A 26340-nucleotide genomic window follows, 5' to 3' on the forward strand; every position below is an offset into this window, starting at 1 on the left:
CTGTTTCATCATTTCGTCATTACATCAGCACTCATTCACAAAGAAATGAGAACATCAGAAGAGCTTAGCTACTGAATTAGGCCAAAGGGGGCCATCTGGTCCAATACCTGGTTCTTACAGGGCCAACCAAATGCCTCAGTGGGAAGCCCAAAAGCAGGACCTGAGCACAGCAGCACTTGTGCCACTTGTGATTCCCAGCAACTGGTAATTCAGAAGCAGACTGTCTCTAAAAGCAGAGGGAGAACGTAGCCACTGTTAGCCCTATCCCTTTGCGACCCTTCTGCAAATTGGCATGCGCATACTGTACACACAACTGCTCTTAAGGACACATAAGTGAAGCAACACCTCCATACGTCCTGTTACTTGCTCAAAGAGCCAGACAGAAGCACTCACTCCACTTCACAGTCTGCAACCACTTATACATGAATGCAGGTGACACAAGTCTGCCCAGCCTCAAGAAAAGCTGTGGCCCTCTTCCCCCAGCATGCCACCTGTGCCAACGAGCCTGAAGCTTCACAAACACCTTATCTGAAAGATTCACATTTCCAGAAAGGTATTTTGAGGTGCTGTGTCCACTTCCAGAGAAGACACAGGACAGGCAACCCTGGAAATCAGACAGCCACAAGGCTCTATCTTCTCTGCTTTGAGAAGACCACCCCAGAACAACTGGAAAGCCACATGCAGTTTCTCACCTGATAGTCTCTTTGATGGTGACTACAGCGCCCCCTTCACTGCCTGCCTGAAACTGACAGAGTGGATGGAGCAGGTGGGTGGCTCCTCCAAGCCTTGCAAGTCCTTCCAGGACGGATAGTGCAGTTTGCCTCTTGCATTTCTCCAAGAACCATAACAGGATCTCTTGGCATGGAGTGCTACAAGGAAGGAAATGTGGCAATGAGTGACTGCCAAGTAGTCCAAGGGAGAACAAGCATGTGCCAATCTGAACCTGGCAGGGTTGAAGAGAAAGGGCAGGTGAACCTGGAAGTGTCCTAGAGGCTCCAAATCAGGCAGTGGACTTCTCCATTGCTAGAATGGGGTAGAGCAGAGGAGTCTTCCCTCACTGCTCTAAACTGCTGCATCTAATCCATACATTTTCATAACACGAGGCCCATTTATCCCAGGAGAAGGAATCCTCAGGCTTGGGGGTTGAATGCAGCTCTCCAGGCCTATGTACCTGACCCTCAATACTCTCCCTAGGTCACCTCTCACTGGTCATTTCACATAGGCCAGGCATGTTTTTGCCTTGCTGGAATGTGTCTTTAAATTCTGATAATGCCTCCTGCATGCCAAGACAGAGGATAGAGAAGATTGTGCAAGTATGTGCAGAAACTAACCTACAGTACAAAAGTAAAATTTACATTCATTGCTCCACACACTTTTGCCTTTGGTCATGCCCACCACGGGCCTGTGGAAGATTCCCCAAAGGGAACACAACCCTTGGGCAGGAGGAGGTTCTCCACCACTGCTGTATCCCTTGCAAGAGCTCCCTAAGCATTTGCCCTTGCACCATTAAGAAGTGCTGGGCTCATCATGCATGTTCCAAGCTGCAGCTGCCAACATTTAAATCCCATTTCCTGGACAAGTCCTGAAGATGCGTCTCTCTCATGAGAAGCAGTATCCAACTCCCTCAGATATGATCTGCCTAACTGCATCCCCAGCTTGTGCCAGCATCAACTCCTTAGAGCAGGAAGTCTGGTGTCCAGGTACTGCTGTGCAGCACAAAACACTGCCTCATTGTCTGTGAATAGAAAGCAAGCCACACATACACACACAAAGCAGCAGCAGCAGCAGCAGTATCATCATCAACAACAACAACTTTATTGCACTAGCCAAAGGCCATGGCATCATTCACAAAGGAAACAAAAAGAAAAGCAACAATAACCACAAAAACATCAGGCACTGCAGATACAATAAATCACGACTCCTAAGAATTACAGTGGTGCCTCGGAAGACAAAAAGAATCTGTTCCGCAATTCTCTTCGTCTAGCGGTTTTTTCGTCTTGCGAAGCAAGCCCATTGACGGCTTAGCGGATTAGCGCTATTAGCAACTTAGCGGCTTTTAGCGGCTTTTAGCGGCTTATCGGATAAGCAGATAAGCGGCTTATCAGCTTAGAAAAAGGGGGGGGGAAGGAAAAAAAAGTCGGGAAAACTCGCAAGACATTTTCGTCTTGCGAAGCAAGCCCATAGGAAATTTGTTTTGCGAAGCACCTCCAAAACGGAAAACCCTTTCGTCTAGCGGGTTTTCCATCTTGCGAGGCGTTCGTCTTGCGGGGCACCACTGTATATTGTTGCATACGATAGACTATCAAGGAGTTCTCAGGTAGAATGTGCCAGCTTACCGTAAATGTCCGAATCAACTTTGCAATTGACCACTATTTTATCTAGTTCTTTTCTCCTGATCTTCTTAGCTGCCAACACATATAGTGCTACTTTATAAGTGACGAAGTCACAGTAGCAGCAGTAAGAGAGAGTCATTTGCCTGTCTTTCATGTCCTTGAAACTGCCCCCATAAGAGGGATGTTTCTCCCAAGATGCAGTGGGAGAATTTTTTTTTAAATCAGATGGTCTTTGACTGCAGAGCCCTTCCTCTGAGCCACACACCTTACCGTAAGAAAGACACGTTCTGCTTCGTAAAACACCAGAGGGAGAAGATGGTTCCTAGCACAGGCTGCAAGGAGTCCAATAGGAAAGCTGTGGGTTCATTGCCAACCACGTACACCTGAGACAAGAGAGGAAGCACCATGGAATGAGTGGATGGAGAGAGACAGGAAGCACATGCCTGCTTTGCCTGTGGACTATGACTCACAGAAACATAGAACAGGGCTGGGCACAAAAATTGCCATCACCTTGAGAGGCACTGCTCTCTGCAATAACCCTTGAGAAATGAACATAAATGTTATAGATATAGAAATGGGCTTGGAAGTGCATGGGCAATGAGAGCTAGCAGAGGTGTGATAAACCTGGACAAGCTAGGACCTATGCAGATTTCCATAACTGAAAGCTCATTTCTTTGCTCAGAATTCTGATGTATTTATCTAGAGCCGTACCTTGGAAGTCGAATGGAATCAGTTCCGGAAGTCTGTTTGACTTCCAAAACATTCAAAAACCAAATCGCGGCTTCTGATTGGCTGCAGGAAGTGCCTGCAGCTAATCAGAAGCCGTGGAAGCCCTGTTGGACATTCAGGTTCCCAAAAAATGTTCGTAAACCAGAACAATCACTTCCAGGTTTGCGGCGTTCAGGAGCCAAAACATTTGAGTTCCAGGGCGTTCGGGATCCAAGGTACGACTGTATTTGTGACAGTCTTGGGTAAAGGTGTCAGACTGCTCTAAGACTCTTTATAGAACTACCATGGCCTGAAGGAAAGGCTGGGAACATCAGTGGCTGCCATCACCCCAACCACTAGCCATGCTGGCTGCTGGGAACTGGGAGTCCTACAACATCTAGAGGGCTACTGGTTAGTCACATTGTCTTAGACCTTCATGGTATCCCTGGTCCCATCACACACACACACACACGTGCACACACAAAAGCACCTCTGTGAGAAAGAGATTTCCTTTGTAAAATATGGCCTATTATTTCCGCCTGAGCTAATCCCCCATGGAGCCACTCATCCTCAATGAGCATTATTTGTACTCGCTGCTTTCCTGCTAAAGTCCTGAGATGAGTTTCCCACTCTGGCATCAGATGACACTTGGGAGGCAAAGCCCCAGAAACACCTTGAAGCTCCAATCTGCCATCTTAATCTCCCCTCTGTCAGGGCTCTAGCACTCTGCCATTAGCAATGGACCCACCCTGTGCTCCCAGGCATTTTCAGAAGGAACAGCGGCCACCGTGCGGCCTCTGGGACCCGTTCCTGCCTGCCGGATCATTATAACAGATCATTACTGCCCAAGACGCTGTCGAGCAATCACAGTATTTAAGAGCTCAGACTGCCAAGGTGTCTGCCAAAGATCTCAGTGCTGCTGGCTTGTGGCTTGGCTGCCTGACGCATGGGATTGTGCTGCCCAAAATGTTGGAATCTGACCAAGGCAAAGCAAGCTGACCTCCAGAGAAAGAGAAAGATTGCTTTACCTGTTGTGTCCACAACCGGCTAACCTGGATACAGCTGAAAGGCCATGCTGTTCCTCTCAAAAAGGACAAACTTCATCCAAGGCGGATCTAGGGGAACGCAACTGGTTCAGTCGCACTGGGCACTGAGCTTTTGGGGAGCCTCAGCAATGATGTCCAAGTGAAGGCAAGAGGCCACCAAGGTCTACCACTGACTGCATCTATCCGTTTCATCAAGACTGAGGGGTTTCTAAGCCCCTCTTCAAGAGCTGGAAATCAGGAGCTTGGTGGGGAGACCCTCATCCTGCAGCATCGGCTGCAACATAGGCTTTAAAAGACAGGCAGACAGGCACTGGACCCACTGGACACTGAGAAGGCAAAGGGGCTCCAGTTACCTTCCCCCAGCGATCTCTGCTGATTTCCCCTGCCCAGGCCGGAGTGTGCAGAGCCACAAGGCAGTACAGCCGCTATTCGTTCCAGTGATTTCTGCTTGCTTGGCAAGCCACTCGGTCAGATCCCTATCCATCTACTTTAGACTGCTGATTGTCCCATGCAGAAATTGCAGATTTTGATGCAGGCTTGCCAGTTATTATATTGCTTGGCAATGAATTGGAAAAACGAGCAAAAGATTGTATTTCCAAAGTGCTGGGCTAGCACCACCATATGAGAAGGGGAATTACTCCTAGCCGAGCAGAGCATGAAGGGCAAAGCTGAATGCACACGCACGCACGCACACTACACTGTGATCCTAAGCATGGAAACTGTGATGAGGAAGCATAACTGAAGTTAATTGCCACCAGTTCTAAAGTAAATGCACTTATAAACTGACCAGGTAAAAAGCACAGGTGAAACAAGAGGCCTGCATCTGGCAGACCAATCTGTACAGGGCACAGCATGGAGCAAGTCCTAGGAGATGGAAGATGAGATATGGGGAAGAAGGGAAGCAAGATTGCTATGGGGCAGCAGGTCACCATCAGTGTTCAGGACTTGGAGGTGTGGGTGCTCTCAACAGCTAGGAAGCTAACATAATCACATCGGTTTTGGAAATACTCAAAAGAGCAGCTCAAGGAAGATAATCTGCTCCTTCAAGGTCTCCAGCTGCAGCTGATGCTTCTTTTCCTTTGTCTCCAGGACTTTAGCCACTGGGTTCAAGCACCTCCTGTTACTCCTTGAGCGTCATTAGTGCCATTCAGCCTTCCCTGCCCTGATGTCCTCCAGATGGCCTGGACTACAACTCCTATCAGCCCCAGCCAACACAGCTGCAGTCCAAACCATCTGGTGGGCTCCAGGTTGGCAAAGGCTGCTACAAGGTGTTTGAAGCACCTGACTGGGATGCCAATGAATCAGCTGCCTTTATATATAGTCCCACATCAGAGGCAGAGCAAGGAAGGACACAGCAAGGATGCAAGTTTTCTACTCAGCTCAGCTTCTTGTGCAAGCACTGAACTTGCAGCAGCATCCAAGGGAGGCTTTGCTTCCTGAGGGAGGCAACAGGCAGCTGGACCACCTCTGTGAAGGAGTCCATGCATTGCTTTTGGAAGGAGGTCGCAGGGGCATTGCGGCATATGACCCATCAGTTGACTCTCACTGGGGGCACCCAGCTAAGTTCTTTAAACTGCTCAGACACAAATTTTGTTTCCCCAGGGAAGGGTTGGGAAGCTGAAGAACCATCTGTTCTGGTGTTCCAATTGAAAAGAGAACTTCTTGAAAGGGTCGCTTTCCCTGCTTGCAATATTCAGTTTTAGCAAGGCATACAGGAAGTGAGGTTAAATGATGTACCTTAAGCACATTTTCCACACACTCACTGAGCTCCTCCTCTTTCACCAACACAGTCCCTGCCAGCAGCTCTTTCAGCGGTACTTCTGAACAAAACAGAGAATAATAAGATCATCAAAACCCATCAAAACAGAGGAGGCTGACACTGCAGGCTGTGTCCAACTCAAAAGCATTTTTGTGGGGTGGGAGCCTTCAAATATATCAGTTATTTGTTTATTTATTTATTTTATTAAGTTTTTTTCAGACTGACTGCTCCCATGGATCGCTCACTATAATAATGCCAAAAGGTTCATTAATGACGGAGGATTTTAAAAAACAAAAAAATAGTACAGAATAGCTGATGGGACCCCCGGGTACAGGGCAATATATAAAGTCAATAAATAAAAATAAATAAAAGTCTTTTGAAAGGCAGATCTCACCATGACCACTTTCACAATTCTCCCCCTGGAGAGGTCACTGCAGCCCTAAAAGGGCAACCCACCCCCTGTAATCATGGTAGGGTGCTCAATGCATCACGCTTTTATGGACTGCTCCATTTAATGCAACACAATAATGGCAATTGAATTAAACAGAATGGTCCATAAAGTACAGAATGAGTTACTTGGAGCTCTGCCCAGTTTGTAACGGGCTGCTAGGAGAGAGCCCGCCAGGCTTCTGTCGCTGAGGTAATGAGATATCCAAGAATCACAGAGCAAATGATTCCAAGTAATGAAGTCATTGAACAAAATAAGAAACAATTTTCACAGCCTGAACCGATGATGCAGGACAGGTACAAAGAAGGCAACCTGCCCCTCTCACAGGGGCCGCCAGATTCCTTAGTCTGGTCCAGGTGGTCGAGAAGAAGGAAGCGGTTACCTGTCACATCATCTGAGCAGCGCAGGAGGGGCTCCAGTATGGGACGCAGCAGGTGCTTCTCGGCTTGCTGGGGGTGTTGTCTTGCCATGGAGAGGACAGTCGTGGTGGCAACTTGCTGGAACTGATGGGCTGTCAGCTTATCCTGAATGAGGAACAGCTGCAGAACCTGGGAGAGAAACGGCACACAGACTGCTCTTTAGCCACTGCTGGGGGCTGCATTTCCAGTGCTGTTTATTCCTCGGCCGCTGATCCTTCATTAAACAGTGTTTCTAAAACCGTGCGTGTGCTTCTCAATGTTAATAGGCCAATAAAAAGCAAATGCAAGTATGCCCTTTTTTAGTAATAGGCCTATAAACAATGAGAGTTTCATATTAGGTCTCTTCAGCCTGGCCTTTGACAGCTGAGATGTGTGTTTTCAGGACTTGCCCTATTCCTGTGACTGTCCTCTGTTTTAACTGTTTTTAATTCTGAATTTTACACTGTTGTAACCTGCCCTGTGACCTACTGGTGTAGGCTTGGTAATAAATGTAGTAAATGTAGTATGTTACTACTACTATTGCTATTACCATTGTTACCACCACAGTTACTGCACATGCTGTAGAGGGAAATGAAGGGCAGGTGGAGCTCATCAACCTGGGAAGGTAGCCCATCTAGGAGAAGTAAAACTCTGATCCTAAACCTCCACTGCATTGTGGATATACTCATTCATGAGAAAGGTTTCAGGGGTAAACCCCGAGGAAAAATCCACACCCACTGCCTTGTGGTACATCTCTGGGAGAAGAAAAGGCTAAGGAGTAAACCCTACACAAATCCACTGGAGTCCCTATGGCAGTTGGATGGCATCTTATACACCTCCTTCCAGCAACTCCTGCAGTCAAGTAGGTGACAAATAGATCGCTCTGGTTTCCTTTGGATCACGTTGGCAAGGCCAAGTGGGGGGAGGGTGTCCTTGTCATCTGGGCAGCCCAGGACCTCCATACACACTGCCCAGGCTTACACTCTGGAGAGGTCACTTCAGTGCTGCAAATGCAGCAAAAACAACGCAGGAGTTACCTGTCTCTGCAGCCACAGCGGGCAATGTGATTCTCCAGCTGTTTGAGTTCACCCCAGAGGTGCATTTTATTGTCTCTCAAGACAGATGGATGCCACCACCAGTCCCTGCAGGAATGATGCCCCAATTGGAAGGCCCTGCACTACAGACCACCACAGAATATAGATAGAATAATGGAGAGGAAGGTGGAGGAAGGACATACCTGTGGGCACACCTGTTGGCAATAATCCTCCAGGGACAGAGACTGCTGAGGACAAGTGGAGAGGATCCTGGCCACAGCGTCACACTTCCGCCAGTCAGCTGCTGCTGCTGTTTCGGCACTGCTGCCACCTGTAGCCCCAGCTGGAAGGCACAAAGGCAAGATAGACTCTTTGTTAGGTTCTAGGATACTATGAACACTCCAGTTGATGCTCATTCTGAATTGCAATACATTCTGATGACCTGCTCTAATCCCTAGGGTGCCTGTATATAGGAAGGTACCTTATAAAAAGTCACACCATTGGTCCATCTAGCCACTACTGTTGCAATTGACCAGCAGGAGCTCTCTGAGGTTTCAGACAGGGCCTCTTTCCCAGCCCTAACTGGGGGTTGAACCTGGGACCTTTTGCGTGCAAAGTAGGGGTTTTCAGGAAAAAATTCTGGTAAGTTTTCCCATGCAAATAAGGATAATTTGAAAAGATAATTTTCATTTTGCATTAGCAAATTTTCTAATGCCCTAGAGAGTGAACTCGTTTACCATATCATATTTTATTTCTTATCTAGTAAACAAAGCTAAAATAACAACAACTAAAATCTGGGGTGGGGGAGTGCTCCAGTCCATTTTGACACGCTAAGTTTGTAAAGAGGAAATGAGGTGATCCCAAATGTTCCCCAATAAGCAGCTGGCACAAAGCCATTAAAATGACAGCTTTTATTGGACTAACTTTGGTAGATCTATGAGTCTGCAAGCTTTCAAGTTTCACAGACCTCTGTCAGGCAGAAAAGCTGATGGAGAATTCTGCAAATCATTAAAAATCAGCATACACCTGCAATAACCAAGAATGATCTATTTGAAAGAGTGTATTTTATGCCTCTTGTGATCCAAAACCAACTGAACTGAAGCAGTGAGAGGCAAAATTCCTCAAACACACTTAAATAACCTTTGAAGAAAAAAGTCACAGAACTCCCAGGTCTCAATATGCTTTCTCACACTGGTTAACAGAATTAGCGGGATTTGTGGCAATTTACTGTTGCAGGATATAGGGGCCACTGGCTAAAATGGCATTCAAAGGAGATCAGACAAGTTCATGGAGGACAGGATGCCAATAGGAAACCTCCAGGCTCAGAGACAGTCTACCTCCGATTGCTCACTGTTAAAAAACGGGGACATCTGTTGCTTTCCTATCCCTGCTGGTGAGCTTCCTGAGGGCCTCTAACAGGCCCCCCTGGGAAGAAGGCTGGACTACATGCACCTTCAGTCCACAAACAAAGGGCACCCATCTCTTCCGCATCCTGTTCTCACAGTGTCCAACCAGATGCCTCGGTGGGAAGCCCACAAGCAGGACCCGAGTGCCATGGCAACTCTCCTCACTTGCAATTCCCAGCAACCGGCATTCAGAGGCCCACTGCCTCCAACTGTGGAGCTGGAACAAAGCCATCATGGCTAGTGACCACTGATAGCCTTAATCTCCATTAATTTGTCTAATTCTCTTTTAAAACCATCCAAGTTGGTGGCCATCACCATGCCACAGGAATTTCCCCAGCATTCAGCTTCACTGGGTTCTAGTACTATGGGAGGGGAAGTAAAACCTATTTTCCATCCATCTTCTCCCATGCTAGGCATAATCTTATACAGTTCTACTGTGCCCCGTTCTCCATGCTTACTCATGGCTTTTCTTATGTTATCATCTCACTCACCTCCTGCTCCCTCCAGGATGCCATGGACCACAGCCTGAACACCACCCGGTCTTATCAGCCTCTCAGAGAGCAGCTGCCCACAGAGACGCCGGAGCCAGGCTGGGGCTGGTGCCAGACCATGCTCACTGCTGCGTCCACTGGAACCAGAGCCCTGGAATGGTCAAGAGGGAAGAAGAGGACAAGTAATGGGTTGCAGAGCCACACCAGTGAGCACACTTAGACTCCCCAGGAAGCAGGGTCCAGTCCACCTGCAGTACCTGTTTGGGTCCACCTTGCAGCAGCAGCAGTTCTCGAACCACCAGCGGCTGGTAAACTCTGTTCAAAAGGCCTTGCAATGCCTTCCTGCAGCTGCTTCGCTCCTCTTCTGTAAGGCCCTAAAAAAAAGTTTGCATAAAACAGCAGCAGCAGTAAAATTAATTGTACAGTATGGCTTTGACTCCCTCTACTGGGTGGTCGGCAATGTGCTGAAATCTTCCACAAAGGTCTGCATTCCTAAGCAGACACTGCACAGAAGACATAAGATCAACCTCCCCACAGCTTGCTATTCTTTGTTCTTTTCTGAAAGGCAGCTGCAAAAGGACAGCAGTCTGAGTTAAGAGATGTGGGAGGCCTGCTTAACCCTCTTCCTTTCTCCAGTTTTACACCAAATCACCATATTTAGCTACTTTTCTCTCAAAAACAGCCCTTCAGGTAACTTAAAACCAATCAACAGACTATTCGTACTCCGTGAGTAGCATCTAGTTTGGCTCTCAGGCTAGCAGGTGGGTGCCTTGGGTACATGAAGAGGGTTATTGCACTGATGCAATCTTATTTGCACCTTGTGGTCTGTTTGACACAAACCTGATGTTGTCATTCGCAATGTTCTGTTGTGTCAACATTATCTCAGTGCAGAGAGAGCCCTTGTTGATGTGGACAAGTTTGCACATAGTCTTACCAGGCCCACGTCCAACCTGAGCAAAGTGTTACATGATGTCATTCCAATGTCCCATGCTGCTGCAAATGACTGAGTGTTTGCTGAACCGCTACTGCTTCATAGGTTGCATCCCTCAAACCCAGACACCATCACTTGTACCAGTCCAATGTTTGAGTTGCACAGAAGGTTCCAGTGGGATCATGAGGATGAAAAAAAATAATAATTTCATACTGTATCATTTTGATGATTCCGTTTTCTTTTGAGCCTATGGCCTAGCTAAACTGAAAAGGCCTGTGCTTGCCTGCTTTTACAGTACAGAACTAGCTGCCTTTACGTACTGCATGTAGCGAATGTCTATTACAGAACACTGAAAAGAATACACTGTTAGAATCTATGGTGGCCACTGTATGCATGAAAAGAGAATCAGCTAGGCATGGAAATTGTGATTAATCTTGAATTGTTTTATAGACGGATCAAACAGCATATTGGGAGACACTGAATGAATAGGACAATCAGTCAAAGTCTCAGTAAAGAAAGACACTGAAAAATGGTTATATATAATCACATGATATTATAATGAGGGCTGATCTGAAGAGCCAAATTATTTTGATTGGTTCAGAATGGTGACTATTAAGACTGCTGTGATCCTTTGATTGGTGAATAGAAATTATGTGTATAATCTGGAAGCGTATAAAAACATTGCTTTGGATGTGGTTTTTCACAGCCTCCTTATTTTTAAAGGCTGTTCCTATTTGTATTTCAATAAAGGCCTGCATCCTTTTCTTTTGGGTTTTGGGTTTCTGGGAGGAACACCTCCAATCCAGGAACCCCTTTTAAATTTCTCCAACAATGTAAGACACTCTCTCTTAAATTTTCTAAGGAGACGGCAGATTAGGAAAGTTATCAAAATTTGGAAAGTTATCAAAAACACTTTTCATCATATATAAGTGACGCTCTATAAAAATGTTGAGATGCCCATCCTGACTATTCGGAGTTGGTAACTGGTGCTAAACAAAATATACTCTTTATGCCACAGATGTGCAACCTGTGGCCCTCCAAACATTGCTGGATTCCAACTCTCATCATCTCTGACTACTGGTCATGCCAGGGAGGGCTGATGGAGTCCCACAACATCTAGAGGACACCAGGACGGGGAAGACTGAACTACACGCATTTCCCATCACACCAGGGGCTGACGGAAGTTGGAGTCCAACAGCAGCAGAAGGCCACAGAAGGTTCCCAGCCCTGAATCCAAGCTGACAACTCACCATCTGCTCCTCTGAGGGCTTGGCTTCTTCTTCATCCTTCCTTCTTGCTGGACAGAATCCGAGCTGGCACAGCCCTGCCAGGAGATCCCCCAAGTGACGTGTGAGAATGAGTCTGCTCAGGGACGTGTGATCAGCAACCTCCATTAGGAGAGTGCAGGTTACAAAAAGCCGGCGTGTGGCACTGGAAATGCATCTGGGTGAAGCCACTTCTTGAACCAGGGCACTGAATTCTGTCCTGCTTCTCAGGGGAAGCCCAACGCCAGGCAAGAGATACGGGCAAATGCCCAAGGTCACAACAAACTGTAAGGCCACCTGCACAGTTTTCTCCTGGGCAATGCTGAGGGTGTCAGGACTCAGAGGAGGTGCAGCTTCAGCTGTCTTGGGGTTTGGCTGAGGTGGACAGTAAGTTGTTGCTAAGAGAACCATGCACTGCTTGAGACACAGCAAAAGGAGCAAGACATGGCAAGTAAAATTCCAAGGCACATCCGGGCAGGACGCCAGGCACTGAGCCTGCTTAGAGACCTCAGTTCTCAACCTCTGCAGTTCATCCCATTGCGGGTCCTGGGCAAACTTCTCTTCCAAAATGGATACATTAAAGCGCAACGATTCCAGCAAATCGACATGCTTCGTTGACTGCAGAGGGCCTGAATCTGTGCCTGGAAAGAAAGACAGACAGACAGTTGATCACATGCCGCAAATATATCTACACCACACTCTAAAACGAGTTTGAAATACAACCCTCTCCCCCAAGAAACACTAGAAATTATGGTTCTGTATGCAGACTAGGGATCTCTAATAAGTCCACAACAATGAGATATTTTGCTCTATTTGATGAGAAGTTTTAAAGGAGCATGCTGCTCTTTGTGCCAGAAATACTCCAATTTTATTTCTGATTTTGTTGGAATGTTTTTTTTAATGTCAGACAATAATGTTGCTGAACACATTTGGTTTGGAGCTGCATCTTATTATATAGGTATATTCGGACTCTTTGCCAGATTAAAGAGCCTATCAAAGTGTTCGTTCCTTTCTTAAATCAGCTGAATAATGCCTGGCCTACGTTGCAGGGTTGTTGCCAGGACAAGACAGGAAGTAGTGAAAAGACAAAGCATGCAGGCCACCATTTGCTTCTGGAAGCAGAATGGAAGACTTACAACAGAGTCAATAAAATAGGAAGCTGCTCTGCAGCCTCCGATGCTTCACAGATGAAATTAGGGTCACCCATCACAACAGTTGCTGGGGAGCAGGAATGAGCTTTTGTCTGCAAGCCCTGCTTGTTCCTGCATTTCTGATCAGATCCAACAGAACTCTTATATTTTTCCCATCCCAAAGTTTCTTCTCTCCCTTCTGGGTTACAGCATAATCTTAACCATGTCTACTCAGAAGTAAGTCAAAGGACATGGGGCATGTTCTAAGTGAGGCTAGGACTGCAGCCTTTGTTTTTCTGAGAACCTTGAGTTGTCTTGCTCTGGCTTCTGAAGCAGCTGGGCCATTCAGAAATGTCCACACATACACCCCGCCGCTTTTTGGACCGCCCCACTTTTTACCATTTCATGGATTCCTGTAGGAAGGTGCCAGAGTAAGACCATTAGTTCAGCTAGCCCAGTATTGCCTCTACTCTGACATTTTGTTATTCTTTTAAGTTGTGACAAGCCCTTCCTAGTTGTTCTGACTGGCAGAATAACTCTCCAGGGATTCAAGTGGGCTGTCTTTCTCCACCCTACCTGCAGATGTTGTCAGGGATCAAACCTGGGACACCTTCTGCACATGACACATGTGCTCTGCTACTAAGCAGCTACTACTGTGGCCGCTCCCCTAAAAACGAAGCAAGCTTCCAGTCCTCATGGTTCTGGATGAAGGGCTGATTTAAACAAGGAAGAATCTACCTTACACTGAGCCCATCGCGACCAGTACCTTTTGGCAGCGGGTTTCCAGCAAGGGGCGGGGGAGGGCGGGTGATAACTATGTACAGTATATCACTTTGAGCTCTTGGGATACAAAGGTATAAAAATAAATAAAATAAAATAGCCATACGCGGCACACCACCCCCTAAAATTGGCCGGAGGGCATTCCCCGGAGAGACGGGCTTTCAATGAGGCCGTTCAGCTGCGGGAACGACCAGGCCGCCTGCAGCCTCCCTTGAACCGCAAAGGTGCAGGAGCCCTTGCCTCCAAGGCCCCCACCCTCTTCTCACCGGCAGCTTTGGCTGTCCCCAGTAGCAGCTCCAGCGCCTCAATCACCCGTCTCAGCACAGCCTCGCTCCCGGCCATCGCGGCTGCTTCACGCCGCGCTTCTGGCCGCCATCTTAGGAAGGTCGGATAAGCCGAGACAGTGCTGTCATTTTAGGAAGGTCGGACGCCACATTTCGCCATCTTGGGAAGGTCTGGAGGTACGCGAGCGAGTAGTATAAGGAGCGGCCTTCTTGGGAAGGTCTTCGCCCTGAAGCAGGCTGCCATTATGGGAAGGTACGATAGATGAGGGTGCGTCTCCTCTGGACTTCAAGGGCTCTCTTACTTGCTTCTGGGTTTGGGATCTGCACCAGTGCCGTTTTTTATTTCAAAGGAAGTGAGTCCCGGGTATCTCTGGCAGGCGCTGAACAGGCTCAGGTAACATCCGCACCGTATTGTGGCTTCCCCCAAAGAATCATGGGAGTTGTAAAGATGCTGTGAGTTGTAGCTCTGTAAGTGGATAGTTCACCAGATTCTTTGGAAGACGTCGTGTGGTTTAAATGTATGGTGTAGATGTATTTGTTCAGCGTCTTTCACGTTCTTCTTCGCCTTCAGCGTGCACGCACCTAAACTTTGTACAGTACAGTATTCTGAAGTGTTCAAAGTGATTCACATGCATTACCTAGTTATAGCCCTTACACCAACCCTTCAGGGTAGGCCAGTATTATCCTCTCCCCATCCAGTACCCTATTACAAACAGGAAGGCAGAGGCTGAGTGGGACCTGCACTTTTATTAGGTGGATTATTAATATATTTCAGATTTAAGGGCTTCTCCTTCTGAGGTGCCAAAATAACTTGGCCAACCTTGGGTGTTAAGCACCTTAACCCGGAGCAGCAACATTTGCTGTTCCACCTCTGCTGAGTTCATGGCAAAGGGGAAAGATTTGAACTAGGGACTTTCTGGCTCTCCTGCATCTTTACTCCTTAATTTCACAATATTTAAAATCCACAAATAGTCCTACATCCCCTTGGCATGGGCTCAGCATATAACATGTAACAGGTTCATTTATTTATTTTAGCTAGCAAACCAATCCTCAGCTTGGAATGACTGTTTCCAGCACAAGCCTCTTGCAAATTACACACACTTTAAACTCAGCCTTGACTTAGAACAGGTAGGTCCTCTCTTGCATTTATTATTTTGGGCACAATAGGAAGACTGAGCAAGGGATACTCAAATAAGTTATAGTTTAGTACTTTGCAGGAACTGACAGAGCAACCTTCTCCCATGGGGGAGGCCACCTGTTATATTCCATTCCCAAGGAGACTTGCCTGGTGCCACTACTATTATCCTTTCAGCACCAATCTTCTTATTGTTATACTATATCGGGGCTTTCTAGTTTAGAAGAAAAGGACACATTCTTATTATAAAGGTGTGTAGAATTATGCTTGCTATGGAGAAAGTGGATTAAAAAAAGTTTTATCCCAGTCAGAATACTAGACACGGGGGCTAGCCAGTGAAATGGAATATTGAGGATGGACCAGAAGTACTGAACACAACATGTAGTTAAACTATGGGATTTGTTCCTACCAGATGTAGTAATGGCCACCAAACTGGATGGCTTTAAAAGAAGAGTTAAACAAATTCACGAAGGTTAAGGCTCTCAGTGTCTACTAACAACACTGGCTATGTTCTTCTTCCACTGTTGGGCATAGGAAGTGGGGAAAGTGCTGCTGCATCTAGTCATCCAATGTGAGAATAGGATGCTGGACTAGTGTTATATTGTAAGAGATCCAAAACACTGGAGACAAATGCTGCAGCTTTTTTTATTTCAGGAACTCACTCAGAACTGAAATTAAAGCTAACGTCACTCTTTTTATGTTCCTCAGGAATCCTTGTTATGCCTTTGACTACAAATCCCAGTACACAGTTCACCTACCACAATACCGGAACTAGAGGGTCTCTGGTCTGATCCAACAGTGTTATTATTATTATTTTAAAGTTTTCTGATCTTGTTTTTGTAAGGAGTCCTGGAAACTACTGAAGGGCAGCTCATAAATCCTTTAAATAAATAAGGAATATGGCTGATACATTCTAATACATTTATTCTGAGTCAGGAAAATATTGCAAGTTTAAGAGGTTGACCAGTGTGAGAAAATTATGTAGAGAAATCCAGCAACAAACAAAAAGACCATTTTTAAAAAATACGTTTTTATTAAAATCTTATTAAAAAGGAATCACATAAAATAAAGGTATAAATAATGGCTTTTAAGGCATGTTCCCCTCCACCTGTCTTCTAAGCATTACATATTCAAAAAGGTAAGCTAAATATACAGACCTAAAACCAGAGTAAGCCACTTTAAAAAACAACAACCACCCTATCAATTGTACAGTAATCATATAAAGCAGTTAACTCTGAAAAACACTTGGTAGGAAAAAAAACTGGCACCTTCACCAGAATGTCCACCTAAAATTAAAAATGGATTTCTTGGCTGAGAAATGCATAAAAAGAAAATGTGCACCTTATTCAACTGCATTTTACACACACAGAAAGGGACATATATGAACAACAGTACACGAAAAGATACAATCCATGGCATAAAGGACTGAAACTAGGTTTTAAACATGGTTAGAGATAGCATGAGCATATGTCTGCAATATTATGAGAGGTCCAAAAGGTCACCAAGATAATGGTCAGGAGGTCAGTACTAAGGCTGCAGGGCAAAGGCACTTGGTATCAGTTGAATCAGGGACCCCTAAATATTGGTCTTCCTCCTCTGGGATTTCTTGTCATCTGCTCTCTCTTAAATCTTGCTACTGTCTAGGACTGCAATCCTACACACATTTGCCTGGGAGTAAGTCAACTCAAAGGGGATTATCTAAGAATTGACACATATAGGATTACACTGTAAGCATTTGGAATAATCACAGCTGTTTTAACTGTGCACTAAAAACAGCACTCCTATAAACTACAAAAATCCTGTGCCAAGGAAAAATGAATTATGCAGTGTGCGCCACACATATCTACAGATAAACCCTGTATTATGGGGGTAGGGAAGCTTTCTGATCCATGGGCCAGATTCCAACCTTGCAGGAAAAATTCAAATCCCTGGCAGGCCAAGTTTGGCCCACAGACCAGAGATTCCCCACCCCTCTGCTCTACAGCATATTCTGTTCCTGCTTTTTTTAGGAAAAGGCAAAAAGATTTGCACCAAAAGCCTGCTTCATTCTCCATATGCTAGAAAACCTGCCTCAGCTTCCACTATGTTAATCAGACACTATCCATCTTTGCAGCCAATTGCCCTCTGAAAAAAAGCCAAGATTCAGAGGCTGAAGGTTCTTCCCCGAGTTCCAAATTTCACATTTGTGTTACACTTGTACAGAACTGCTGGATACACTCAGCAGCCCTGGGAATAAATCTTTGGTTAGTGCTTTGGAATGACAGTGCTAGAAACACCTAAAGTGCATTAGTACTAAGGGTTCCCAAAGAGTTAACAATTTCAGACCACATAACTTGAGCTGCATTTCACAAAACTGCTAAGTCATCCCTAAAATATTCCTTAAACCTTAGCCTATGCATTAGAAAACAGTATTCTATTATTACTGTATTAATAAATCAAGTATGTTTTGCAAATTGCCTCAGAGGCTCTGATAGTGATAAAAAAACATCCTTGAAGTTTCCATATAATGTATGCTCTTGCCTATATGGGAATCATAATCTTTGGTGAACAAGGGTGGAATCATGAAGAAAATGTGGTCATCTGAATGCACCCCAAGAGGGGCTAATATTGGGAGTAAGGCAAGTTTTATGCAGCATTTTGGCAACTTGCAAGAAAGAGCAGCAAATTGGACCAATGGTCAGCTGCTGGGAAAAGTTGACGATAAGTCGATTCCATTTCTGTCTTTCCACACAGAGCTAAACCCTACTTAATCCCAGTGACATCTAGTCTTCTTCCTCGCCCCCTCCATACATGTCAGCCAGCTTCTTGAAACGGTTGCCCCAGTCATTCAGATAGTCATAATCTTGGTCTCTGTCACCATTGGAGGAATTCAGAGAACTGAGGGAGGCTGCTTCAGAGCCACTGCCCTCATAGTCAAACACAAGCAGAGAGTCGTATGGGGGTGCCGTGGGGTCTGTATCTGCTGCCTTCAAGTTCTGTAGGAAGAAAGGAAGATGTGTTCAGTTTGTTCCACATTAGAGCAAGTTGATTGTGGCAATAGTGGCCCTCTGCTTTAGAGCAATGAAATACCAGCTCTCTGGAGAAAATCATGACCTCTGACCCCAAGGCCACATCTAGAGACATGACTTTGGAGAACACTGTATGACCAGCCACTGGGCAGATACGGGGTAATTTTCTTGCCTGCTATTAAGCATGCTCTTCCTCCCACCACCACCACATTTTTATCGCATTTTTTCAGAGTAATACAAAAATGAAAACATAAATCAAAATATGACTGGAAAATATAACTTACATATAACCAAAACTGAAGATTTGTCATTAATTGGGACAGATCTTCATTGGATTATCAGTCATGCAAATGGATACAGTGATCAAGTTGTTCCAAAAAGAATTGTAGTGACTTGAGAAATGTTCTATAAAAGAATTCCTTTTTCTTTCCTAAACAGACTTAAACTCATCAATAACAAAATCCAATTTTGTCTATCAGATGCCCAAATTTCAGTTTATTGGTCAATCAAAGCTAAACCCTTTACACTTCAGTACCACTGCAGAAGTGTATCATCATCATCAATTTATGAGGAATATCCAAACATATTGCTAATAGTGACAGCAAATGTTATGGGACTCTCTTGTGTGGCTCAGTTGCCAGTTTCACTCACCTCGTCAATGAAATTGCCAATCTCATCAGGGTTGGCAGGCCGTGGGCGGTATTGCGGAGCCGGCATAAGAGTCGGAACAACATCATTGCGGGTGATTTCAGGGCGGGAATCCAGGCCACGGTGCAGCTGGCTCATGTCATAGTCCTAGGAAGGGTAGAGAGACACATTCAGAAAATAGATGCAAAGGTAAGTAAGATGATCCGGGGTATAAGATGCTACCATTTCCACTCATCGCTTAAGGCCTTTTGCAGGACATAACATATTTAGCTAACAAGGATCAGGAGGATGGTGAGAGATGGGCAGAATGCATCTTCCAGTGTAGAAATGAATGTATATAAACACATGCTGTTTACTCCCTTGGGACATCAATACATTTCTTAATCTTACATTTTTATTTTTTTTAATATATGGCTGGTCAGGCCAAAGTAAATTATGAAGTAAATTTCTGGGAACTGCTTGATCTAAGCCAGGCATGGGGAACCTCAGGCCTGGGGCTGAATGTGGGCCCTCCTGTGCTCCCCCCACCCCACCCCAGGACATACCTCTTGCTAGCCCTGCTTTGTGCTTTGCAACCTTCTAGAGTGTTTTAGCCTGGCGGGAATGTGCCCTTCTTTGTTTTATGATAATGTACCATATGTCTAAGGGACGCAGGTGGCGCTGTGGGTTAAAGCCTCAGCGCCTAGGACTTGCCGATCGAAAGGTCGGCGGTTCGAATCCCTGCGGCGGGGTGCGCTCCCGCTGCTCGGTCCCAGCGCCTGCCAACCTAGCAGTTCGAAAGCACCTCCGGGTGCAAGTAGTTAAATAGGGACCGCTTACCAGCGGGAAGGTAAACGGCGTTTCCGTGTGCGGCTCTGGCTCGCCAGAGCAGCGATGTCACGCTGGCCACGTGACCCGGAAGTGTCTCCGGACAGCGCTGGCCCCTGGCCTCTTAAGTGAGATGGGCGCACAACCCCAGAGTCTGTCAAGACTGGCCCGTACGGGCAGGGGTACCTTTACCTTTACTTTACCATATGTCTGGATGAACAGAGGGGGAGAGTGTGTATGCGCACATGTGTGTGTTTGTGTGAAGCCACTTGGACTTATGGCCTACTGTATAGAAGAGCCCCACCCATTGCTCCACCCACTTTTATTTCTTGCTCCATCCTTCACTGGCATGTGACTTCCAGAAGGGAATGTGGTCCTCAGACTGAAAAAAGTTTCCTATCCCTGATCTAAGCAAAGGCTCAAGAGATGTGGCCAGCTTGCAATGTGACCTCAGGATTATCTTACTCTACCAGTCAGGTGGCAAGATGTGACGTTCACAAAAGAACAAAAATGTGCAGGGGAGGAAAGAGGTGGCATGACGACTTGCAAAGCAGGGCAGTAATGGCTTTTGTGGGCAACCCACAGAAGTAGCCCCATCCCTCTTGGGCTAAGACTCAGCAGCTCACCTGATCCTCCTCTCCACCACCCTCTTCATCATAATAGTAGACGTTGTCTCGTGTGTCATCCTCTGGTGGAAGCAAAGGCTCCTTCACTGCCTTCCTCCTCCTCACAAACAGCAGCAGCAGGAGCAGGAGGACTGGAAGAAAATAAAGTTGGAGAAGCAACTGTGAATGCCAGCCTGGTCTGTCTGCTCGGCTGATTCAGGGAGCTCTAAAACAGAGCGGGATCTATTCTGCACTTCCACAACTACAGAACGGGCAGACAGGTGTATTTGTCTCAGCTTCAGGCATACCTTTTCCTACAGCAGTGCCCACCCACAGCTGCAAGCCATTTATCTGCCCCTTTCGGCAGCTTGCAAGCAGATCAGCTCTGCAGGACAGAAGTATGGTTTTACTCAAGGTAGACTTGTTTAAATTAATGGATGCACAGGAGGAAGTGTTATCTGCAGATACCTCAAACACACCCCAAAGTTTCAATAGCTGGCAAAGGAGCGTGTCCTTTAGGTCCTCTTCTCTCCCACTCCTCAGCACTTCACACTGGCCAGCTCTATCATTTTCCACTGGAAGCTCTTGATATTAAAACATCTATCTTCTTATCACATTTTGGAACCAGATTTCTAGGTATTGCTTTTCTTCATCCATTGCATTTAGCTAGGGCTCTAGATACTACTAGTGCAAAGTTAGTCTTACTAGAACCAGCATTCACCATTTATTTATTTCTACAAAATGATCATACTGGTTTTTCGTATTGCTTTGGAAAATGGACAGGCAGGAATGTCTGGCGAAATCTGAGTTGCTGGGGAGAAGAGGACCCAGGATAACTTCCACCGATCAGCTTCAATGCCTTGCATTTCTCCTCCCTGCCACTGCCAGTGCCATTCCGCACAAGTGTCAGAGACAAAACAAATTTATCTCTGCAACTGCATCTGTGTGCATGGTCTACTGAAGTTGCAGAATCCATCTATTATTATTTACTAAATTTGTCAGTTGCTTTATAGAACTGAAGAAGTCTCAGCTTAACAAATATATAAAGAGAGGTGTGTTGGTGTCAGGCATAAAATGGACAGAATACATGAGAAGGGGGCTGGATCACTTTCCCGTCTCCCTGCACCTTCAAGGGCACAATGAGACCTTGCAGGAAATACTCACTCAGGAAGCCAAGGATGCCACCAAGGATGCCCAGAATGGCTGGAATACCCATCCCGCCTGCGATATATGCCCTCTTCTCGCAATTCTTGGCTGCCCCCTCACAGTCACACACTTGGGCTTTGACTGTTGTTGTCTGGGACACTTCCCCGGCATCCTGTAGCTCAAGGGCAATGCTGTATTCACCTGGCTCCAGCTGCTTGGTCAATTCGAGGACCAGTTTATCTATGAGGTAACATAAGAAGAGAGAAAAAGCAGGCTCAGGGTTAGGGCTTTGCAAAGCAAGGAAAACAGACTCTGCTCAGCCTTTTTCTATCTTAATCATGAACCAACTCGAATATTAAAATGATTCTGGAAAGGGACAGCAGTAGATTATCTGGTTAACACACGTGCAGATTTGACAAATGCACATTGTCTAATTTTTGTCTCATTCTCACAGAGTTGCAGCTGAGGTGGGAAACTTGAAATTTGGACAGTACCGCTTTCGAAACCCCACTCACCCCATGGCATACTTTTCCATGCAGGAAGTAGAGGGGACAGGATAATTAGTAAGTCAGGTAGAAGGCTTGATTAGAAACCTCCTTCCTGATATTATAGTTTCCCTGCATGTATTATTATAATATTTATTTATTTATTTATTTATTTATGCACTGCCTTTTCTCCTGATGGCACTCAAGGTGGCTTAAAGATAAAAACAAAGAATACTAGATACATATAGAAAACTAGATACAGTGGTGCCCCGCAAGACGAACGCCTCGCAAGACGGAAAACCCGCTAGACGAAAGGGTTTTCCGTTTTGGAGGCGCTTCGCAAAACGAATTTCCCTATGGGCTTGCTTTGCAAGACGAAATGTCTTGCGAGTTCCTGCGGGTTTTCCCCCCTTTCCCCGCTTATCAGCTGATCCTCTGATAAGCCGCTTAGCAGCTGATCCGCTAAAAGCCGCTAAACCGCTAATAGCGCTAATCCGCTAAGCTGTTAATGGACTTGCTTCGCAAGACGAAAAAACCGCTATACGAAGAGCCTCACGGAACCACTGTACCAAGAAGGAGGATTCTACTAAAGCCTTCTACTTGCCTTACTAGTTTTCTATGCATGGGAAAGTCACACAAATCCTGTTCTGCAGTCTAAAGTAGCACAAGCGGTGGCACAGCTTTGCCACCTCAGCTGCTGTTCGTGAATGAGGCCTCTTAGGTAGAGCAGAACAAGATGTCCCTGGACAGCTCAAGGCTAGGCAGTCAAGCAATTTCCCACCACACATGCATACTGGTCCGCAGAGTGCAGACACCACCCCTCCCACTAGCTTACCTCCGTTTACTTCGACCGTCCAGTTGGCGCTTGAGCCCAAGAGCAGCATTGCTTTGAAGGGTTGAGTGTTTGGAGGAAGATCCTTGTCCACAATGCTCAATTCCTTGCGTTCAGGGTTCCGGTTGCAGATGTCAAAGGATCGTGGGTCTGGCACTGGCCCATTGTCATTCACATCCTCCAGGTACAGGAGAAGAGTTCCTGTGCCTGTGAGCAAAGGCATCCCTAAAGAGAAGCAAACATATTTAAGTTAGTAAAAATAATGTGCAAAAATGCAGTATAATAGGACTTTTTGTTTGCAAAGAAGCTACAAATATTAGGGAAAGCTGATTACAAAATTTCAGTTAAGGGGAAATTGCAACAAAAATATACCAGAAGAAATTGTTTGTGTGTGTGTGTGTGTAGATTTTTAAACAAACACAAAATGGTGCAACCGTGAAGAAATAAGAAACTGAAGGAGACTTCCGGTCGGCGCCAGCGTTTAATGGCGGTCCGAGCCTCGAGCTCCGAGGCAGGACTGCTTCGCTAGTTCGGGTCTTACCCGCTACGGCAAGCGGGGGACCCCTAAAATCACAGGCGCGGAGCCTGTGAACAAAGGAGATTCGGTGGGCACCTTTTGCGCCCCCCGGCACTGTGAAGGAGCCTTTTTAAAGGCTTCTGAGCGGCATCGGGGTAAGCGCGGTGCTGAGAGTCGTCACCCAGCTAGCGGAGTGAAGCCGCGTCGCCATGAACGGAGAGCGCCGATTCCTTCCTGTAACTGGAAATTGACTACAACACCCGTGAGTAAGATTGGAAATTGATGGGACACTAAAAAGAAATTTGGCTGAAAACGGGGAAGGCATAAATTAAGGAAGTCTGCCTCCCCGGAGCTGCAGCAGAAACAAAGCAACGAAAAATCAAGCTGCATTTGAAGGGAACTTTTCTTTTTTTTTAAGCTGTCAAACTGACATCGGACTAAATCTTCCCCCCGACAGGCAGGAGAAGGGGGGAAGGGATTGGGACATTGTTAACCTGCCGGAAAATTAACGGGAAAATAAGATCTTCCACTGTCGAACCCCCCCAGGACGGGCTGCCCAAATAAGACACCGGGATATGAACTGTCAAACTCTTTAAAGTGGGGGCTTGTTCATAACAAAGTTACTGGACCTTAGATTTACCCTGTTGCATTTTGGCTACATAGAAGACAGAGACTTTGTGGTTTGGACTTTGGAAATTACTGGCTACTGTTATACTTTCCTGCTTCTTTGTTTTTTCCTTGCCATTTGGATACAATTGAATGCTCCCTCTAGAGGGTCTTAAGTGAAACTGTTGCATTAGGAGAAGTAACAGTGGGATTTTCCACTTGGAAACTAACTTTGTGAAAACGACCTTGAGGATATGAGTGGCCCTACAGAAGAGATAGTAACAAGGCTTAAAGCAAAACAATCCCACAAGAAAAGGGGCTCCATATCAGGAACTGCACCAGCTGCACAGGAAAAAACAGCAGCTTCTATGGATCCTATGACACAGGCACTCCTTAAAATAAATCAATCTCTGGAAGCATTGACAAAGCTATCGACAGAGAACTCCAAAAAATTAACAGAATTGACAACAAGACTAGATGTTAATACAGCCAGTGTAAAGTCTAACACAGATTCTATAAATAGATTAATCCAGGAGAGCTCTGAAACACGAAAGATTGCAGAAAGTGCAAAAACTACGGCTGAGGAGACAAGGGAAAAGTTTGGGCCTATTATTAAAAAAGTGAATGAGCATGATGCAGCCCTCTCCTTACTGGAACTTCAGAGGAAAGAGAAGAATTTAAAACTTAGACTGGTTCCTGAAGGGGAAGGGGAAAACCTTGTGGAATTCCTTACAGAGAACTTTGCAGCTTTTTGGCAAGAGGAATGGGCGGAAGATGATGAATTTGAGATAACAACAGCCTTTCGGCTGGGCAGGAGGCAGGACAAGAAACCAAGGGATTGTCTAATTACACTGAGATCAAAAGAAGAAAGAGATAAAATACTGAACTTGCATTATCAAAAGGCACTGGTGATCCAAAACTGTCAAATACAGATTTTTAGGGACATTCCCAAATATATTTTAGAGGTGAGAACATACTATAAAAGCCTAGCAGACCTGCTGAAGAAAAACACCATACCATTCAGATGGGAGTTCCCACAAGGACTATCCTTTAACTTTAAAGGAAGAAAGATCAAAATAAAAACAATTCAGGACAAAGAACAATTTCTGGAGAGATACCTGGAGGATTTGCAGAAAGGAACTGCAGAGGAGAAAGAACCACCTGATATAGCAAATCTATCATTTGGACTTTTACCACCACCATCGGAGGAAGAACAGAAGCTTGGAGCAGTTGGAGGAACAGCTACTTAAACACAAAATGTCTCTGCAACTTCTTAGTTGGAACTGTAATGGCTTGAACCTTCCTCGGAAAAGACGACAAGTTTTTCACATTTTGAAGAGAGAACAACTAGACATAATATGTTTGCAAGAAACCCATATTGCCAGGATACACAGGAAATTATTGACAAATAAGAGACTTGGTCAAGAATTTATCTCATCAGACAAAGTGAAGAAAAGAGGTGTGGTGATTTATGCAAAGGAAAAATGGGCTCCAAAATTGATATTCAAAGATGAACAAGGAAGATACCTGGCAATTGAAATACAAATTCAAGGAGAAAAAATTTTGATTGTTGGAGTATATGCCCCAAATGAGGGGAAGGCCGAATTCTTTAAGAAGTTGCATGAGACACTAGTTGATTTCATAGACTATAAAATCGTAATGATGGGGGATATGAATGGAGTTGTCTCAACAAACATGGATAAAGCACAGAGACAAGTGATCTCAAAAGAAGGGAGACTACCAAAGATCTTTTTTGAAATGACTGAAACTATGGACTTGATTGATATTTGGAGAACAAGGAATCCTCTAGAGAGAGAGGGAACTTTCTTCTCTGAGGCAAAAATGACATGGACAAGAATAGACCAAATTTGGATTTCTAGCAGTCTGGCGTCAAGAACAAAAAAAGTAGAAATATGCCCAAAAACTTGCTCCGACCATAATGCGGTGAAGATGGAGATGAAACTAACAACAACTGGATCCTTTAGATGGAGAATGAATGACACCCTATTTAAGGATGAAGAGATCCACAAGAAGGCCCTTAAAACATTAAAAGATTATTTCGAGATTAACAGGAAAACAGATGTGGAGAAAAGAATAATTTGGGACGCAAGCAAAGCCGTGATGCGAGGTTTCCTAATTCAACAGAACTCTATAAAGAGGAAGCAACAAAATGAGAGGAAGGAAAAAATCCTAGAAAAAATAAAAGAAGGAGAGAAGAAATTGAGGTCCAAACCAAAGTCTCATGAGATTCTGAGAGAAATAAAGTTTTATCAGATGCAGTACATGGAGCTCATGAACCAACAAATAGAATGGAAGATAAAGCAAATGAGACAAAGAACTTTTGAATCAGCGGATAAATGTGGGAAACTTCTGTCATGGCAATTGAAAAAAAGGCAGAAAATGAACACTGTAACCAGTCTAGAAATGGATGGAAAAATTATCCACAAACCTAATGAGATAAACAATTGCTTTCAAAGCTTTTTTAAGAAACTGTATGCACAAGGGCCAATTAATGAACAAGAAATAGAAGAATTCATC

The 26340-nt window shown here is 45.3% G+C and overlaps 2 protein-coding genes and 1 long non-coding RNA gene across 7 annotated transcripts in view; 1 reads left to right on the forward strand and 2 right to left on the reverse strand.

Annotated features, from left to right (window-relative positions):
- Positions 1 to 14120, reverse strand: part of TANGO6 (transport and golgi organization 6 homolog) — a 45162-nt gene extending 31042 nt beyond the window's left edge. For 3 of the 4 annotated variants that reach the window (XM_079988156.1, XM_079988155.1, XM_079988158.1), the window contains exons 1-9: positions 13996 to 14120; positions 11805 to 12460; positions 9881 to 9997; positions 9624 to 9774; positions 7930 to 8069; positions 6677 to 6842; positions 5825 to 5907; positions 2604 to 2716; positions 693 to 869 (exon numbers count right to left, since the gene is read on the reverse strand). In XM_079988156.1, coding sequence (XP_079844282.1) covers positions 693 to 869; positions 2604 to 2716; positions 5825 to 5907; positions 6677 to 6842; positions 7930 to 8069; positions 9624 to 9774; positions 9881 to 9997; positions 11805 to 12460; positions 13996 to 14071 — 1679 coding nt within the window. In that variant the 5' untranslated portion in view covers positions 14072 to 14120. The remainder of the gene's footprint in view (positions 1 to 692; positions 870 to 2603; positions 2717 to 5824; positions 5908 to 6676; positions 6843 to 7929; positions 8070 to 9623; positions 9775 to 9880; positions 9998 to 11804; positions 12461 to 13995) is intronic. The other variant, XM_079988157.1, reaches the window with a different exon arrangement.
- Positions 14121 to 14172: 52 nt separating this feature from the next.
- Positions 14173 to 16057, forward strand: LOC307222724. 2 transcript variants are annotated; one of them, XR_013841860.1, is made up of 3 exons: positions 14173 to 14266; positions 15049 to 15141; positions 15857 to 16057. It is a non-coding gene; the product is annotated as an uncharacterized lncRNA (long non-coding RNA). The 2 variants fall into 2 exon arrangements; XR_013841861.1 differs by lacking the exon at positions 14173 to 14266 and adding an exon at positions 14267 to 14407.
- Positions 16058 to 16159: 102 nt separating this feature from the next.
- The window catches only part of CDH1 (cadherin 1), a 37697-nt gene continuing 27516 nt past the window's right edge, over positions 16160 to 26340 (reverse strand). The window contains exons 12-16 of the mRNA XM_079988159.1: positions 22683 to 22904; positions 21381 to 21602; positions 20238 to 20368; positions 18808 to 18951; positions 16160 to 18123 (exon numbers count right to left, since the gene is read on the reverse strand). Of these exons, the coding sequence (XP_079844285.1) occupies positions 17911 to 18123; positions 18808 to 18951; positions 20238 to 20368; positions 21381 to 21602; positions 22683 to 22904 (932 nt within the window). The 3' untranslated portion in view covers positions 16160 to 17910. The remainder of the gene's footprint in view (positions 18124 to 18807; positions 18952 to 20237; positions 20369 to 21380; positions 21603 to 22682; positions 22905 to 26340) is intronic.

Source organism: Podarcis cretensis (genome assembly GCF_951804945.1).
Source record: "Podarcis cretensis genome assembly, chromosome: 8".
Taxonomy (NCBI): Eukaryota; Metazoa; Chordata; class Lepidosauria; order Squamata; family Lacertidae; genus Podarcis; species Podarcis cretensis.